This window comes from Pteronotus mesoamericanus, unplaced genomic scaffold (assembly GCF_021234165.1).
Source record: "Pteronotus mesoamericanus isolate MK-2021 breed Mesoamerican mustached bat unplaced genomic scaffold, CSHL_Meso_final contig_164, whole genome shotgun sequence".
In the NCBI taxonomy this organism is placed as follows: domain Eukaryota; kingdom Metazoa; phylum Chordata; class Mammalia; order Chiroptera; family Mormoopidae; genus Pteronotus; species Pteronotus mesoamericanus.
Genome location: NW_026555065.1, coordinates 29288681 through 29304401, shown reverse-complemented (window position 1 = coordinate 29304401; position 15721 = coordinate 29288681). Strand labels below are relative to the sequence as shown.

Below are 15721 nucleotides of genomic sequence, written 5' to 3'. Positions count from 1 at the left end.
AACTGCTTCATAAGCAACTGATCAGCCAGTGAACTGACTCTCCTTGGATCCCATTAACTGAGGCTGGTGGGCTGAAGTGGTCACACATGGTTCAGCTCAGTGTTCTATTATCGTAAATCTAATGTTTATTTATTCAGTCTCCTATTGTTTAGCTTAGTTCATTTGTAGCATGAGAAGTTTACACTAGGTAATTTCTTACATTTCTTCTAGCTCCAAAATTCTCAAGTGTATGGTTTGATTTTATCCAGAATACAGATGAACAAGTTGAGGTACAAAGAATCAAGTGTTGGCCCTAAGGTAGCATGGATAGTGACCAGAGGCAGTTATAGGAAACCCAAAGAAGCCCACTGGTGAACTTATTTTTTTTCTAATTTGTTAATGCAGTGCTTAAAGAAAGACTTGTTGAAAATCAAGTAACTAAAATGCTATGAAATAAAAACCAAATGAATAAACGAGACCCTTGCTTTTCAAGAGCACTACCATAAATACGAAAGAAAAAATGAGCACGGATCCTGTTACCACTTTGCTCGTGCACCTGCCCCCACATTCGAGCTAGCAGCTGCGTTTGTAGTCATTCTCACCAGTTAATGGATCAACAAATTATTGATTTATTAACACTTTGTTTATAGTCTCAAGTGCTAAGCATTTTGAATACAAAGTTTAAAAAAACACAGTCTGTGCCTTCCAGAAATTATACAAGCTACACCTTTAGGCTAGTGCTAACACCAAGATAGGGCAGAGGGATGTGGGAAAGGAGAAGCTCTTCCGGTATCAGTATACCTGCAATTTAACACCAAATGGCCTTTTACAATCTCCTGACTCCAAATCCCATTGTCTTTGAAATTTCACCAAGGTTCTTTATGGAGCAAAATGGGGGCAGCCCGCTTTTACAAATCTAGCTTCTTTGCCATTCCTCATATTTCCTAAATGATGATTCATGTGGTGTCTGCTCCATGAGTGATAAAGCTGCGGACAGAGTGCACTATTCCTCCATGACGCCTGAAAAATTCTAAAGCGCAGTGGAAGGCCTGAGCCTTCCCCTTGGGAATGTGATGGCAGTGAGACAAGGTAGATGCCCCAGGAACCAGGATTTATGGATAAGTCTTCTCTAAGTGAAAATCGTATTTTATAAATATGCTTATTTAGAAGTATCTATGACAAAATGACTAAGAAAACACATTTTTACAAAAGACATGTCACTTCCTTTAATGCTGATAAGTTAAAGGTCTATACGGGCCTAGAAGATGCGATAGCAGGGAGAATTGCAGGCCCCGTCTGAGACTGCAGCCACCTGACTCCCATTAATGTTAATGAGCCTCTCACCGGATCATTCTAACATTTTACCCCCATGGTCTGTGTTAAAGCATCAAGAGTCAGGAAATTTAGAGTGAAAGCTGAAATTCCATCTTGGCACTTTCTCTCTGATGTATATACTTTTATGAAAAATGTGCAGTACAGTGCAGCTCCAAGATACCACCTTAGTGTTTGAGAATTCTGGAGAAAAACACGCCCCCCCCCTGCCCCCGCCCGGGAAGCAGCAGGGGGGATTAGAATGTATATCGGATTATGAGTCGAGAGACCTGGATTCTGGCACTATTAGTGTGACCCAAGAAAGCCCATTCATCAACTTGGATACCCATTTTCTCATTTGTATAAAATTAAATTGTTGGACTAGGTTATAGCAGGTCACAGATTATATTGTCTGGTTAGCTTTCTCAAGTAATTTCATTTGTATCACCTTGAAGCCAAAAAATTGCTGCGTACGGAGAGTTGCAGAGCATTGAGGGATTTCGCTGGGCTGAACAGAAGCAAAGTGGAAGATAGTGGGATGTTAGGAGCTAATCAAACAGTTACCTTCAAGAAGAATGAGCAGAATTCTTCATGATGTCTAAAGGTGGAGTGTTCTGCCATTATTGCCAGTCGTTGAAAAACTTACCTGTGGGGACAAAAGTCTCATCTAAGGTGAAGGCATACTGAAAGAGTCATGCAGCTTTTACAGAGAGCTGACTCAAGTCAGTCATAAATGATGGATAAATTTACTCCATTACCATTCCAATTGTACTCGTAACCTGGTTTCCTCCTAGAATTTGACCAGATAAAATGTTTACTTTTGCAATAATTACTATAGAGAAAAACCAGATGCATAATCTGATGAACACTTAGAATTATTATTGCCATCTCTTAAACTGTATTCATCACCTACATAAATAATGACAACAACTATCACGGAATCTAAAAGATTGTTTCTTTCCATTCTTTCCATTCTAGAAAAATCAGGGAGATTTTTCTAATTCAAATCATTATAGCAATAAGATGTTTTATGAGGTATTGAATATTATTGTGCCTGGGTTTGGAAATATAAAAATGTACATAACTTAACACCAAAAGCCATTTGTAAGCTTGGTTGTATCAGGGCTTTTTCAACCTTTTATGCGAGAATTAAGCCCTATTGGCTTAAGGCCACCATTGTGCCTAAAGAGTTGTCATCTCCCTGTGCATCTGGAATGGTACTACTTATGTGCACATGGGGGGAAGAAACTGAGAAATAAGCTGTCCGAGTCATTTTCCGAGGTCTGCAGTTCAGAAGAACTTTGGTTGAAAAAGGCCCCAGGTGCCCACATTAGGTGATGCCAGCATTTTGCTTTTCTTTGATGCCCATAAAAATATTCAGGTTCATTTATAAAGGGCAACTGAAAAATGGCAGATAAAAATGATGAAAAAGATGAGCTTTGGAAAGCCTGATTGAACACAACAGGATCTTGGCTCAAACATCAGCCTGAGAGTTAGACTAGATGACTTTTAAGACTCCTTTTATCTGGGTTCCTTTGATTTTATGACTCTAAAGATCTCTTCAAAGTCTTCTGATATGATGTCTTTTACTTGGTACTTTCATCAAAAGGCTGGATTTTCTAGTCCACTTTAGCCTTAGACAGGTGACCTGGAAATCAAATCATACCCATACATTGGGAATCTTGATATCATGCCTTTTCACAGCCTCATACCAATTTACACAGTAAATCTCACAAATGGCCCCTTACACTCCTGAGATTTACCATCCAGCTGGACATTTGCACATGTAAACTCTATGACAAGACCAGCAATGGTTGTCCTCATTTAACTGCGATGAAGAAAACTAACAAAATAGGAAGACCAGCTAGAAGGATATCGTCCTTCGTGGGCAAGCATACCAAGAGACAAAAAAATGTAAGGGCGTGGCTGCTCCAAAACTCAGTCGTTTCACATATTTATCTTTTTTCCTCTCAAATAAATGTTAAAAAGGCATCCCTGTTTCCACTGTCAGTGTGCTGTTGCCTGTGTGGGTGAAAGCATTCTTTTCTCCTGGAAAGTGCATGACGGGGTGATTTTCTAAGAAATGAAAAATGACTGCCGTGTTCTCATCAGATGGATACCACATGAAGTGGAGTGCGGTACCTTTGTTTCCTTGTTAGCATCACCTGACTCCTCTATTTGTAGAGCTGTAATAAAAACAGTTTCTTTACTGTGTGTCCTGTTGGTTTACACCAACCACGTCAGGTCTATAAACCATGGTATATTAAAGTGTAATAGACTGTGTAAAGAATACTAGGAAGATATTCCATCCTCTATCCCTTCCCCTCATTTCACAATTTACTACCTCCCAGATGGGTATCCATAAATATGACTTAATTATGTTTGGCATAAAACCCCCACTTTCTTTGAAGAGTGACCTCCTCCTTCAGCCACTTTTTAGTGCACAAATGTGACCTTCTTGAGGATAAAATTTGGATATTTGGGGATATTTAGATGATGGATAGTCTTAGTCTGAATACTTTCTGGAAGTGTAATTTTATTTGTGAAAGCTTTACATGTTTATAATTACTATGCAGGATTAGGCAAAAGTAGGTTTACACTTATGAGTACGTGAAACAGAGTTTGTTTACTCCCATATTATTTATTAATTATTATTTTCCATATGAATGACTGTAAACCTACTTTTGTGCTATGCTGTATTTTAAAAATTCAATCTGAACTAGATGAAACTCAAGGGTTAATGCTATTTGTGCCTGTGATATATTAATCTAAATAATACATCAATCTAAAACAGGATATAATGAGATGAAAAATAGTATTCTCTGCTGGACTCCCTTTTTATTTTGTTGCAAAAAAAAAATTGGAAGCTTAGAAATTGCTTGGCTAGGAGGAGGGCCCGGAGCCTGCCATGGGGAAAAAATGAGCAGGGGCAGGGTCCTGTGAGCATGGGCTCTTTGCTGTTGGTTTTTCCATCTGTCAGATAAGTGGAGTACCTGCCCGGCGTTCGCTGAGAGAAGTAATATGAAATAAATTTTGGTTGCTGCCCTCAAGAAGCAGAGAGTCTAATAGGATGAGCAGACTGCCTGCAGGTGATCTCAGTACCATGTCCCATGTGTGTGATCACAGTGCTGCAGAGGCTGTCCTTGAAGGAGAAGCCCATGGGGAGGGCTTCATAGAGGAGGTGACTTTGAAACTTGGTTTTTGAAGAAAGAAAATATTTTTACAATACGTGTGTTCGGGAAGGAGAAAGTCAAGGGGCAAGAAGTATTCAAAGTACGGGAAGCAGTGCACCCAAAATAAAGGTGTAAAAAAAGAAGGTGGAGTGCCAGGGACAATGGCCAGGAGCATGGATGGTTTAATGGCAGGTCCTGGAGCCAACTTGTGAAGGGCTTGCTGTGCATTGTGTGTCCTTCCAAGTGGACAGAGGGGGAGCTAGTGAGCATATTAATAAAGCAATGGCATACTCGTCTCAATTCCAGTTGGCATTTTTTTTATTCTCAATTCCAGTTGGCATACAATATTATATTAGTTTCAGGTACACAACTAGTGATTAGACATTTATATACTTTACAGAGTGATCACCCAGTAAATCTAGTACCCATGTGACCATATGTAGTTATGACAATATTATTGACTATATCCCCTATGCCCTGCATTACATCTCCATGGCTTCTGTAAACTAACAATCTGTACTTCTTAATCCTATTACCTTTTTCACTCATGTCTTCAACCCCCCTCCCACTGGGCAATCATCAGTCTGTTTTCTGTGTCTGAATTCATTTCTGTTTTGTTTGTTAATTTGTTTTTTAGATTCCACTTATAAGTGAAATCATATGGTATTTGTTTTCTGTCTGACTTATTTCACTTAGAATAATACTCTCTATCCACCCATGTTTTTGCAAATGGCAAGACTTCATTCTTTTTATGGCTGAATAATATTCCATTGTATATATGCACCACCTCTTCTTCATTCATCTATCAGTGGACACTTATATCTTGGCCATTGTAAATAATGCTGCAATGAACATAGAGGGGTACTTAGTATTTTCGAATTAGTGTTTCTGATTTCTTCAGATAAATACCCAGAAGTAAAATGGCTGGGTCAAATAGTAGGTCTTTTTTAAATTTTTTGAGAAACCTCCATAAGTTTTCCATAGTGCCTGCACCAATTTATTATCCCACCAACAGTCTGGCCATTTTTTAATTAGATTGTTTGGGGTTTTTTTTAAGTTGTACGAGTCCATTATATATTTATTTTAACCCCTTACCAGGTGTATCATTGGCAAATATCTTCTCCTATTCAGTAGGTTGCCTTTTGCCTTTTGTTGTTGATGATGGTTTCCTTTGCAGTGTAAAAGCTTTTTAGTTTGATATAGTCCCCACCTTTTCATTTTTGCTTTTGTCGTCTTTGTCCTAGACCTATCAAAAAATTGCTAAGACTAATGCCAAAGAGTTTATTGCCTATGTTTTCTTATAGAAGTTTTATGGTTTTAGGTCTTACATTTAAGTCTTAATTCATTTTTAGTTTATTTTCATATATTGTGTAAGAAAGTGGGCTAGCTTCTTTTTTTTTTTTGCTTTTTTTTGCTTTTTTTTTCTTTCTGTCATGTGTCTGTTCAGTTTTCTCAACACTATTAATTGAAGAGACTGTTATTACCCCATTGTTTGTTCTTGCCTCCTTTGTCATAGATTAATTGACCATATAGGCATGGGTTTATTCCTGGGCCCTCTATCCTGTTCCATTGACCTGTATGTCTGTTTTTATTCCAGTACCAGGCTGTTTTGATTACTATTGCTTTGTAGTATAGTTTGCTATTAGGTAGCATGATACCTCCAACTTTGTTCTTTTTCCTCAAGATTTCTCTGGCTATTTGAGGTTTTTTGTGGTTCTATATAAACTTTAGAATTAATTATTCTAGTTCTGTGAAAAATGCCATTGGCATTATGATAGGGATTGCATTCAATTTGCCTTTTAAGTTGACGATCTGGTGTCACTAGAGAAAACTAGATTTATTGTGCATGCAGGGAGCTATCATAGATCATTAGAGTCTAGAGCTTAAAGAAGGAATCTTTGTTCTCAGAAAACCTACTTCTTAAAAACAGGTCCCTGCATCATTATCTTTCATTTAGCATTGGGGAAGTGATTAATCAGATCAAAGATTGAGTAACTCAATGATCATTTAGTGGGAAAAAGAATGAGGTAAGAATAATTATAAGCATCTGCCCCCTCACACTTATACCCCACTCAACCCACCACACCCCTGCCCTCAACCCCCAAGAATTTGCAAAATTATAAATTAGTTTCTCTCTTTCAGTCCTGAGGATTAAATAAAACAAAATGAAACAGCAAATAAGATTACTTTAGGCCAGACGTAGGGAAAAACCCTTCTGTAGAAAGCCTCAGCAGCCATGGTATGGACCCTGGCTTTGTGAGTGAAACGGGAAAACTGAGGTTTTGAGCAGAGGACACTCCAACTTGAAAAAGATCACAAGCAAAATTAGCGTCCACTGAGCATGGTTGTGGACATTCTTAAGAATGAAAGGAGCATTTTGCTTGAAATTTTGTGTGATTCATCCCACAGTCAGAGAGCTAGAATAGAGATTATGAGCATTTGCTCCTCACCAATCAGTAATAAATGGCTCCCATTTCTGAGTGCCTGGCATGTTATTTACTGCATTAATCTCTCACATTCAGTATATCCGGTCGTCACAACCACTTTGCAAGGCAAATCTTCTTATTCCAATTTTATGGGTAAGGCTCAGTAGAACTAAGTGACTTCCCCAAGGTCTTTCGGTTAATAAGTGGCAGAGCAGAAATTCACCCCATGTCTGTCTGATGCAAAGCCCAAGCTTTTACTACTATGCTACACTTGCATGTAACTTTGTCAAAACAGCTGTCCAACTGGGAGCTTGAACCCCCAGTAGCCTCAGCATGACATGGAACCATCAGAGATCTCACTGCAAAGATTCTGATTCAGCCAAGCACTGTCCCCTCTGCATGCAGCTCTCATAACTGTGTGGGAGGTAGGAATTATCATCTTCATTTTAAAGAGGGTAAAACTGGAGCACAGAATACATGCAACTTATCCATGACATTGAAGTGGCACAGTGGGGCTTAAAACTTGGCAGTTAGCTATCTTGAGTTTTGATTTGCATTCCTTGGGCCTACAACCATTGAATAAAAAGGGCGATTTCTACTTAACTTGGTAGGCCACAATGCTTATGAATTTCAGGATTGTTTTTGTGGGGCAATTTTATGATAACTAATGAAACAATGGCCGTGAAATGAAGCAGGAAACAAAATTCCAAGGCATTAAAAATTTGCACAAAAGCAAATGGTCTTTATTCAGTAAAGGCTGCATTAAATAAAATCCACATAAATATATCTTAAATGAAAAAAAGCTTTCAAAAGAAGCTATGTTGCTTTCTTTCTGTGACATGGAATTATGAAAAAAAAAACTGTTAATGGAGAAAATTAAAGTTTAAGAAAAGCAACGCAGTTCTACCAATGACAGAAAAATTACTGCATGCTGTTGGTATGTCATCAGGCAAACTAACCACTCAACCTCCTCAGAACACTTCCAGAAATTCACACCAACACAGTGTATATGTAGCCTTTGTAAAGAAGTTCGAAAGGAAGGCAGAATTGATGTTAAGTAAAAATTTTCATTTTCAGTACTCTGCTTTGTTTTTCTTACTGCTTTTATTGTCTTAAACTGTGAGGCTGTCATCACTCTAAGCAGCTTCTTTAGTCCCCCTATTTGGAAAATAATTATATTTCACTCAGTGCAGACAATAAGACACCTTTTTGTGAAAGAAGGAGGAGGAGGAGGAAGAGCAGGTTGGGGGTGCCTGTTATTTCTCTGTTTCCCCTGGTGCTGTGTCGGTATCTGACAACTTCTTCAAACTTCTAAGAAGCACCCTAACCCCCACCATCACCACACATGCGGTACTAAATTTAACCTGAGAAAGAAACACCTAAATACGACTATCCATCTGGCTTTGTGGAAAAGAAGTCTAAATGAATCCCACGCGTAGATTCAGGGCCCCTGCTAGCCTCACCAGTAGCCTTAGCATGACATGGAACCATCCGAGATCTCACTGCAAAGATTCTGATTCAGCCAAGCACTGTCCCCTCTGCATGCAGCTCTCATAACTGTGTGGGAGGTAGGAATTATTAACTTCATTTTAAAGAGGATAAAACTGGAGCACAGAATACATGCAACTTATCCATGACCCTTAAGTGGCACAGTGGGGCTTAAAACTTGGCAGTTAGCTATCTTGAGTTAGCTAGCTAGCTGAGGAAAGTGGTAGGCAATGACAATTTTTATCCAGGACTTGCCATCTTCAATTTAAACTGCCTCTCTCCTTTTTTGTGCCGAGTGCCTATGTGGCATGTTCTGGCTGCCCAGGTACCCTGAATTTAGTACAGAGTTTCATTTTATAAGTGACACTCCATGCTCTGGTTTGGTTTGGCTTGGTTTGGTTTGGGGTTTTGTTGGGGTTTTTTTTGCTACCTGTCATCAAATATTACTCACATTTGATCATACTCTCTTGAGTTTAGCTGTCTATCTTCCCCAAACACAGTGAAAGTTCAATAGGGACCTTTGTCTGCTTTTTTCACTGGGGGACCCCAAGCACCTAGAATAGGGTCTGGCACATGGAATGAAAGAACAAATCCACCTATGTCATTATGTCAATAGCTACTAAAGGCTTAAGTCAGAGCTTGCAGAGTGAGATATGACCAACAGGAATGTACTGTTTGTCCTGCCCAATGTTTGAAACACTTTTTTTTCCAGTTGAAAACATCATTTAAAAATCATAGCTTCTCTGAAAAAGGTAGAAAACCTGGTAACACTGGCAAGTGCCTTCCCTCCCTCCCGTGGAGCCTGGCCTTCCTGCTCCCCTGCCACTCCCGTTTGGCTTCCCTGTACTGAGATGGAGCCAGTTCCAGTGTTGAGACGCTAGGGATCAAATTTGAGAATATTAGGGCATTGCACTTGGCCTACAATTACCGTGTTTGTTCGAGATGTTAGAATTTGCCTTTGTGACTCCAGTCTTTAAATATTTTTCTTCCAGATAATGTCTTTTTGTTTTGCTTGAAGACTTTAAAATGTATTAATAACATGCTTAGAAATTTCACACATTGTGGCAGGAGATGTATTTGAGGCGGGTGGAGCTTCCAGGTCACACCATGAAGGGAGCTACCTTTTCTTTCTGCATAAACCCTTTGCTTAGGGAAAATTGATATCTCCAGGTTCTCGTTTTCCTGAGGGCTCTTTCCTCAAAACCCTCAGAGGTTGTCCTATGTGCATTGTCTCTTAGTGATACCTCTTTTTATATTTGGATGCCATTTTTTCCCAGACAACCATGTTCATAGAGTCATTGCAAATTCCTATCTAATGCCTAATTCAGTTTGGAAAAGATACTTTTTGTCACAAATTTATATGCAATGACAACTCGACCACAGTTTACTTAACACGGCACAGGAGCAGCCCCTTAGAAACCATTTGGTGATGGAGAACAGCAAAGGTGCTCCAGGAAGATCACTCAGGCCTCGGAAGAATTTTCCTCCTGTTGACCATGCGCTTAATTTAGATTCAGTGGATAAAAACAAAACGCTAGTTTATTTCACATTTTGGGGAGCTTTGTACAGCCTATGAGAGACATAGGTCACTTCTCTGTATCTGATTGGCTAAGAACCAGACAAACTCACAGGAATTCATGCCGGGGGGAGGGGAGGGAAATAACACCGCAAAGATGGCCATGACTATGACTTTACCAAAAACGATGTAGTTATCAAAGCCAAATCATTTTAATATTACAAAGAAATCATTTTTGTTAGATGAAATATACTGAACTTAGAGAATACAGTATACAACTTTATCCTCACAATCTTCTTTAGCCTATATTCATGTTCTAAATATAAAGTTTTATGTTTAGGAAACCTAGTATCTCCTTTTTAAGCAACCTAACTTCAGTATATACACTTTTAAGCTAAAACAAGTTGTTTAATATGTAGGCACTTTCCATGTTTAAGGCACAATAGAAAACAAGCCAGGTGAACTTGCTTCTTTTCTGGAGCTTACATTCAGTTGTCATAAAAAAAAAAAAAAATAGAGTAAACCAATTAGTCTGTCAGGTAGATAAGGCTCTGGGGGAAAAAAGATGACCCGAGGAGGTAAGGGAGGGGAGGGGACCATGAGTAGTAAGAGATGATCTTTAATTTAGTGAGATCAGAGAAGGTCGCTGAGACCTGTTGGAGTGAGAGAGCCAGTCATGCAGAAACTGTGGGCAGGGTGCCCCAGGGAGGAGGACGGGCAAGGGCGCATGCTCAGGGTACTCAGGCGTCAGCAAGGTAGCCGCCAGCCTGGGAAGGAATGAGCGTGGAAAGGAGAAGGCGATGCCTCAGAGGAGCCGGAGGGCAGACTTGCAGGGCCTTCCAGGACACTGTGATTATGTCATAATTAAAGGTTATGTCAAGGGTGATGGCAAGCTGTGGGAAGCTTTTAAGCATAGGAGTGACTTGATAAAATTTACATTTTAAAACCAGTTGCGACATTGAGAATGATGAGGTGCTAGTAATACCTGTTACATCATCATTGAGCATATGTTATCTATTAAGCACTTTACATGTATCATCTCGTTTAATCTTTCTAATGCACAATTATGCATAACCTGTATTACGTACTATAATTCACTTACGTACTATGAGAATAGTCATTCACAGGACACATGAGGCAGTAACTACACAGTGGATCATGAGTAACTTTCCCACAGACACACAGGTAGTACATGGCAGAGCTAGGCTTAATGAAATAGTGGTATTTTAAAACCCTTTAATACCTTTCATGGAGTATCCCAATGTAGGTCCTAGATAAGATTGATTTTTTTTCTCATTCATTTTCCATCATTACAGCCTTAAATGAAAGGAATCTTAAGTTTCATACAGATTTTGATACCTATTTTTCTACATATTTTTAAACTATAGGAGTGGTATATATTATTATGTATAATAATATCTTCTGCTGAGAAAGAACATGTAAAAGAACCACCCAAAATGAAATCTCCAAATAAAATAGACCCTATAGAGCACAGGTTCCTAATCTGTAAATTCAGAATTGTATCTCAGTTTCACTGATTTCCTTAGTAACTTTAAGTATTTTTTGTCAATGCATTTAAAATCACTCTGAAAAAGGAGACCATAGACCTCTCCAGGTTGTCAAAGGGGACTGTGGGTATAGAGAGAGTGTGTGCAAGGATTCAATGAATATGTCTGAATCTGAGTGGAACTGCAAATAGTACTGGGTTTATTATGTCTGCGGGAGGAGGGAAAGTGCTGAGCACATACCAAGGCTCACAGAGAGGCTAGACATAGCCAGGGCGACCGCAGGAACCACCCTGGCCAGGGTTGTTCCGATTTATGCCTTTGTCCAGGTGTAATTACTAGTATCACCCCCTTCCACTCTCACAGGTGTCCTAGAAGAACAGAAATTAAATGCCCCCCTTTAGCCCTAGCTGTTGTCAAGAAAGCAGTGGTGGTAGAAGTAGTGAGCTGAGCGCCTTTTCCAGGATGTGTGGTAGGGGCTGCTAACCCCTGCACCTGGACTCATTTTGATAATGAATGGGTATAATCAAGGTTAGAATATTATGTTAAAAATATGATGGAAGAAAATAATGTTTTAATCATAATTATTTCTCTTTTACAGCCAAAAAAGAGCATAAAATGGAAGAAAGTCACTTGGAGAATGCACAGAAAAGGTAAGCAGCTCTGACATGGCCCCAGTTCTTTCTTTGACTAGCCACTGTATTATTATTATTATTATTCAGTATACTCCACATTGATGTGCAACCACAACCACTATCCATTTCCTGAACTTTTTCATTTTCTCCAAAGGCAACTCTGGACTTATTAAACCCTAAGTCCCCCATTTCCCTTCCCCAGCCCTTGGCAACCACCATTCTACTCTCTGCCTCTGTGACTTTGACTGCTCTAGTTACCTCATGTGAGTGGAATCATACAGTATTTTTCCTTTTGTGACTGGCTTATTTCATTGAGCATAATGTCTGACTAGCCATTCTTTTGGCCCCATTTGTTAAGACGTTGCTTTCATGAACAATAACAGTTTGTGGAGAGCTGGAATGAAAGCCCTGTAACAGGGCTTGGGAACAGTTTTCCTCAAGAAGCAAGAGATCACAAAAAAAAAAACAAAAAAAAAAAACAGGAGATCATCCAGAAGTGACTCACCTGCCTCACATGTCATCACACTCTTTTTGTCTTTTGCCTCTCCTCCATTGCTCTGCTCCTGAACCGCTTCATGGAAGCTAGGAACAGTGTGCTCCTTCTTAGTATTACGACTAGATTAAACCAATTATTACAAATGCCTAAGAGACTTACTATGTCTTTCCTCAGATCCTAGAGAATGTCATGGGGGGAAGAGGACTGACTCTGTTTGGAAAACTCCCCCAGAATCTGTCAGAAACCTCAGAGGTCTTCTCTTCACCTCTCCCCTGCCTCAAGCCTCTTGTTGACTCTTCTCTCTCTGACCAGACATCAGAGTGGTAGAGGCCAATAGTTTCCGGCTGTGATCCCTCACAGGGGCTTTTCTCTTAGTTGACCGAGTTAGTCAGTTTGGCTGTCCTTCCCTCTTAAAAGGGGGAGTGGGAATCTGCTAAGGCATTCCCATAGTCCAGCACGGAGAACTGAGATAAATTTTGCTGGCACAAGTCTAAAAGTACTAGAAATTAAATAAGAGATAAGAACAGGAAAAAGCATTTATGGGAAAATGAGCTTCACAAGTGTGTAAGGAAAAGAGTTAGTCCATTAAATGCAAGTGACCAAACAGTAGAAATGCACCCTTTTCCTCCTGAGAGTTCTGAAAGCCTGAAGGAGCCTGAAGACAGTGCCGTCGGCTCCATTTTGACAGGTACCAACATCTTGCCCTGCTTTCCACTATAATTGCCAATAAAATTTAAATGCAGATGAAAGGGAAGTTAGGGCAAATCCTGCGTTTTTCTAAGTGCAGACATGTTCTTGAATCATGATTATCATCTTCACACGATGATCTTTGAAAACCAAAACAATCCTGTGGTTGTGGTTTTAGATTTTTGTGCCCCTTTATTGGCCTTATCCCTGTAGAGAGCTTCCCTTCTTTGGCGTGTAAAAGTAGTACGTTTAAGAAGTCATCAGCATGCGGTGGATGTCAAATTTCTAATACTGCTCCGAGATTCTTGGGTAAGGAAAAGGGGGCCCACCTTAGAGGGGCCGAAGCTGCTGCTGCGCATTAGCCATGCTGAGGGGGGCCATAAATTCTGGTTGTCAGCATTTTCCGTGACTTTGTGGGGAAGGTAGTCTCGCTTTCATGTCATTCATGAAATATGTCCGATCCCATCTTTAATGTAGAAACCACAGTTGTTTGGTTACACTCTTTAAGGAGGTTGGTGGTCAGTGTTGCAATGTTTGTGTGAGATTTAGGAAATTCTTCTGTTTTATTCTCAAGAGAAACAGTTTACTCTGAGGCGAAGGAATATTTGCTTTTCCTAAGCAGTTTCTGAAGGCACGCATGTAAAACAGTAAGTGGGTGTGTTCCGCTCTGGCCTCTCGACACTGTAAAAGTAAAACCATTCAGTTGGCTGCGGGCTCTTTGATATGATCATTGTCTGTACTTTAAAATGTTTAGCTGAATTGAAAAGATACAAATCATACAAGGAATTGTAGCAGGGAGAAAAGGAGTCAAGGTATAGTTTAGGGTGAAATAAAAAAAGTTTTGTGAACTATAACATGATCAGAAATCCATCAACTTTTAGAATTTGGAAGCTAATTTAAGGTCAACGGCTGACAAATAGGAGTTTCAAAAAGCATGATTGCCCCTTTGTCTGTTGGAGAAAATTCTCCTCGCTGTTAAATATTGATTAATTTTCATGCCCAAACTTCAGAAGATTTTCAGTCCTCAGTCTTCTGTGAATCAAAAGGGAATTTTAAGGAAGAGAGTTTAGTGTAGGGAGGACAGCAGTCTAGACTTTATCAGATACACTGGCTGGTAGCTGTTCCTTGAACAAGAGAACAGCCCTGAAATCAAATAAGGCACATCCTCAGAGCAGCTTCCTTTCTGTCACCGTTGCGGAGTGCCAAAGCCAGGCCACCCTCCGGGACACTGTTTACTTTGGTTCTTCTGAAGAGGTTCACTTGCCTTCTTAGTTTCCAAAACACATAGGGGGAAAAATGCTGAAATCCTGTCTTTCCTTTAGTTTTCACCCACCTTAAGGGTAAGCAGGGCCTCACAGCTCCCCACAGGGAGAGATGGAGAGGGTGCATGGTTAGCTTCATTTTAGAGTTGGGAGGAGTGAGGCCCACAGGATGATGAGATGCTTTTCTCCAGCTCTGTGATGACCCACTGAACAATGCTATCATTCTCTGAAACTGTACCGGTATATGCAATATCTCAGTCTCACAGTCTAGACTCCAAAAGAAGGCCAGAGGTGTGGGGGTGACCCAAGAGGCACAGTGACTGGGGCTTCTGTGCTCCTCCCCATACCCTGCTGGGAAGCAGGAAGGCCATTGGTTCCACTGAGGACTCAGAGTGAAAGACTTTTCCTCTCTATTAATGCACGAATTATTATGTTTCTATATGGAAGGGGAGCATAAGGAAGAGAAAAAAATAACAATGTGCTCTGTTGGGGTTAATGCACGTTATATATGATACAGGGAGCAGCTGTGTCGAAAGTGGAAACCGGAAAAAAAATAACTTTTATGTCTTGAATTCTTGTGTCAGTGAGTGTGAGCCACAGAAAAGCAGAGAGGAAAAAGCGTTTCCCTGAGAATCAGGAGACCCCAGATATAGGCCCAATCTGCCAGTAAACAGGGACATTCAGTCTTTCCAGATCTCTGTTTTCTCATCTGTAAAATGAGAACTTCGGACTAGTTGACCTGTAATGTAAGTCTCTTCCAATTCTAAAGCCTCAGGACTCTATGAGAAAATCATGGCCTATTCCTGTTGGTCGCGTAACTCTCCACTTATGTATTTCCGTGCTACAGTAAGTATAATTTTCATTTTGAAGGAAATAAAACTATATGCTATAGAGTATACATTAGTTTTATCAGTGTTTTGTCTGCCACAGAATTAGAAGTCCTGTGTAGATGAAAGTGGACATTGCTACTTTCTTCCATTGCTGGTTTTGCACCAAAATATGTATGTTTGGTATTATGAGAGAGTCCCTTAAGAAATTACTGCAGTTATTGCCTTTCTCCACTTATACACTTCCAGTCTTTTAATAACTGGGAACCAAAATTCCCTGACCAGTAGTTTTAATTTGCATTAAAAACAGATTTATTATTTACAGAAGCACAAAGAATTTATGGGACTCAGAGCTGCAGCTCTAGCTTGGATCTCGCCTAATCATAGCCATGGAATCAATTAACAGTTCATCTGTG

The 15721-nt window shown here is 39.9% G+C and overlaps 1 protein-coding gene across 1 annotated transcript in view; it reads left to right on the top strand.

Annotated features, from left to right (window-relative positions):
• The window catches only part of FMN1 (formin 1), a 342380-nt gene that overhangs the window by 298839 nt on the left and 27820 nt on the right, over positions 1 to 15721 (top strand). Inside the window, exon 15 of the mRNA XM_054565622.1 lies at positions 12000 to 12051. Coding sequence (XP_054421597.1) covers positions 12000 to 12051 — 52 coding nt within the window. The remainder of the gene's footprint in view (positions 1 to 11999; positions 12052 to 15721) is intronic.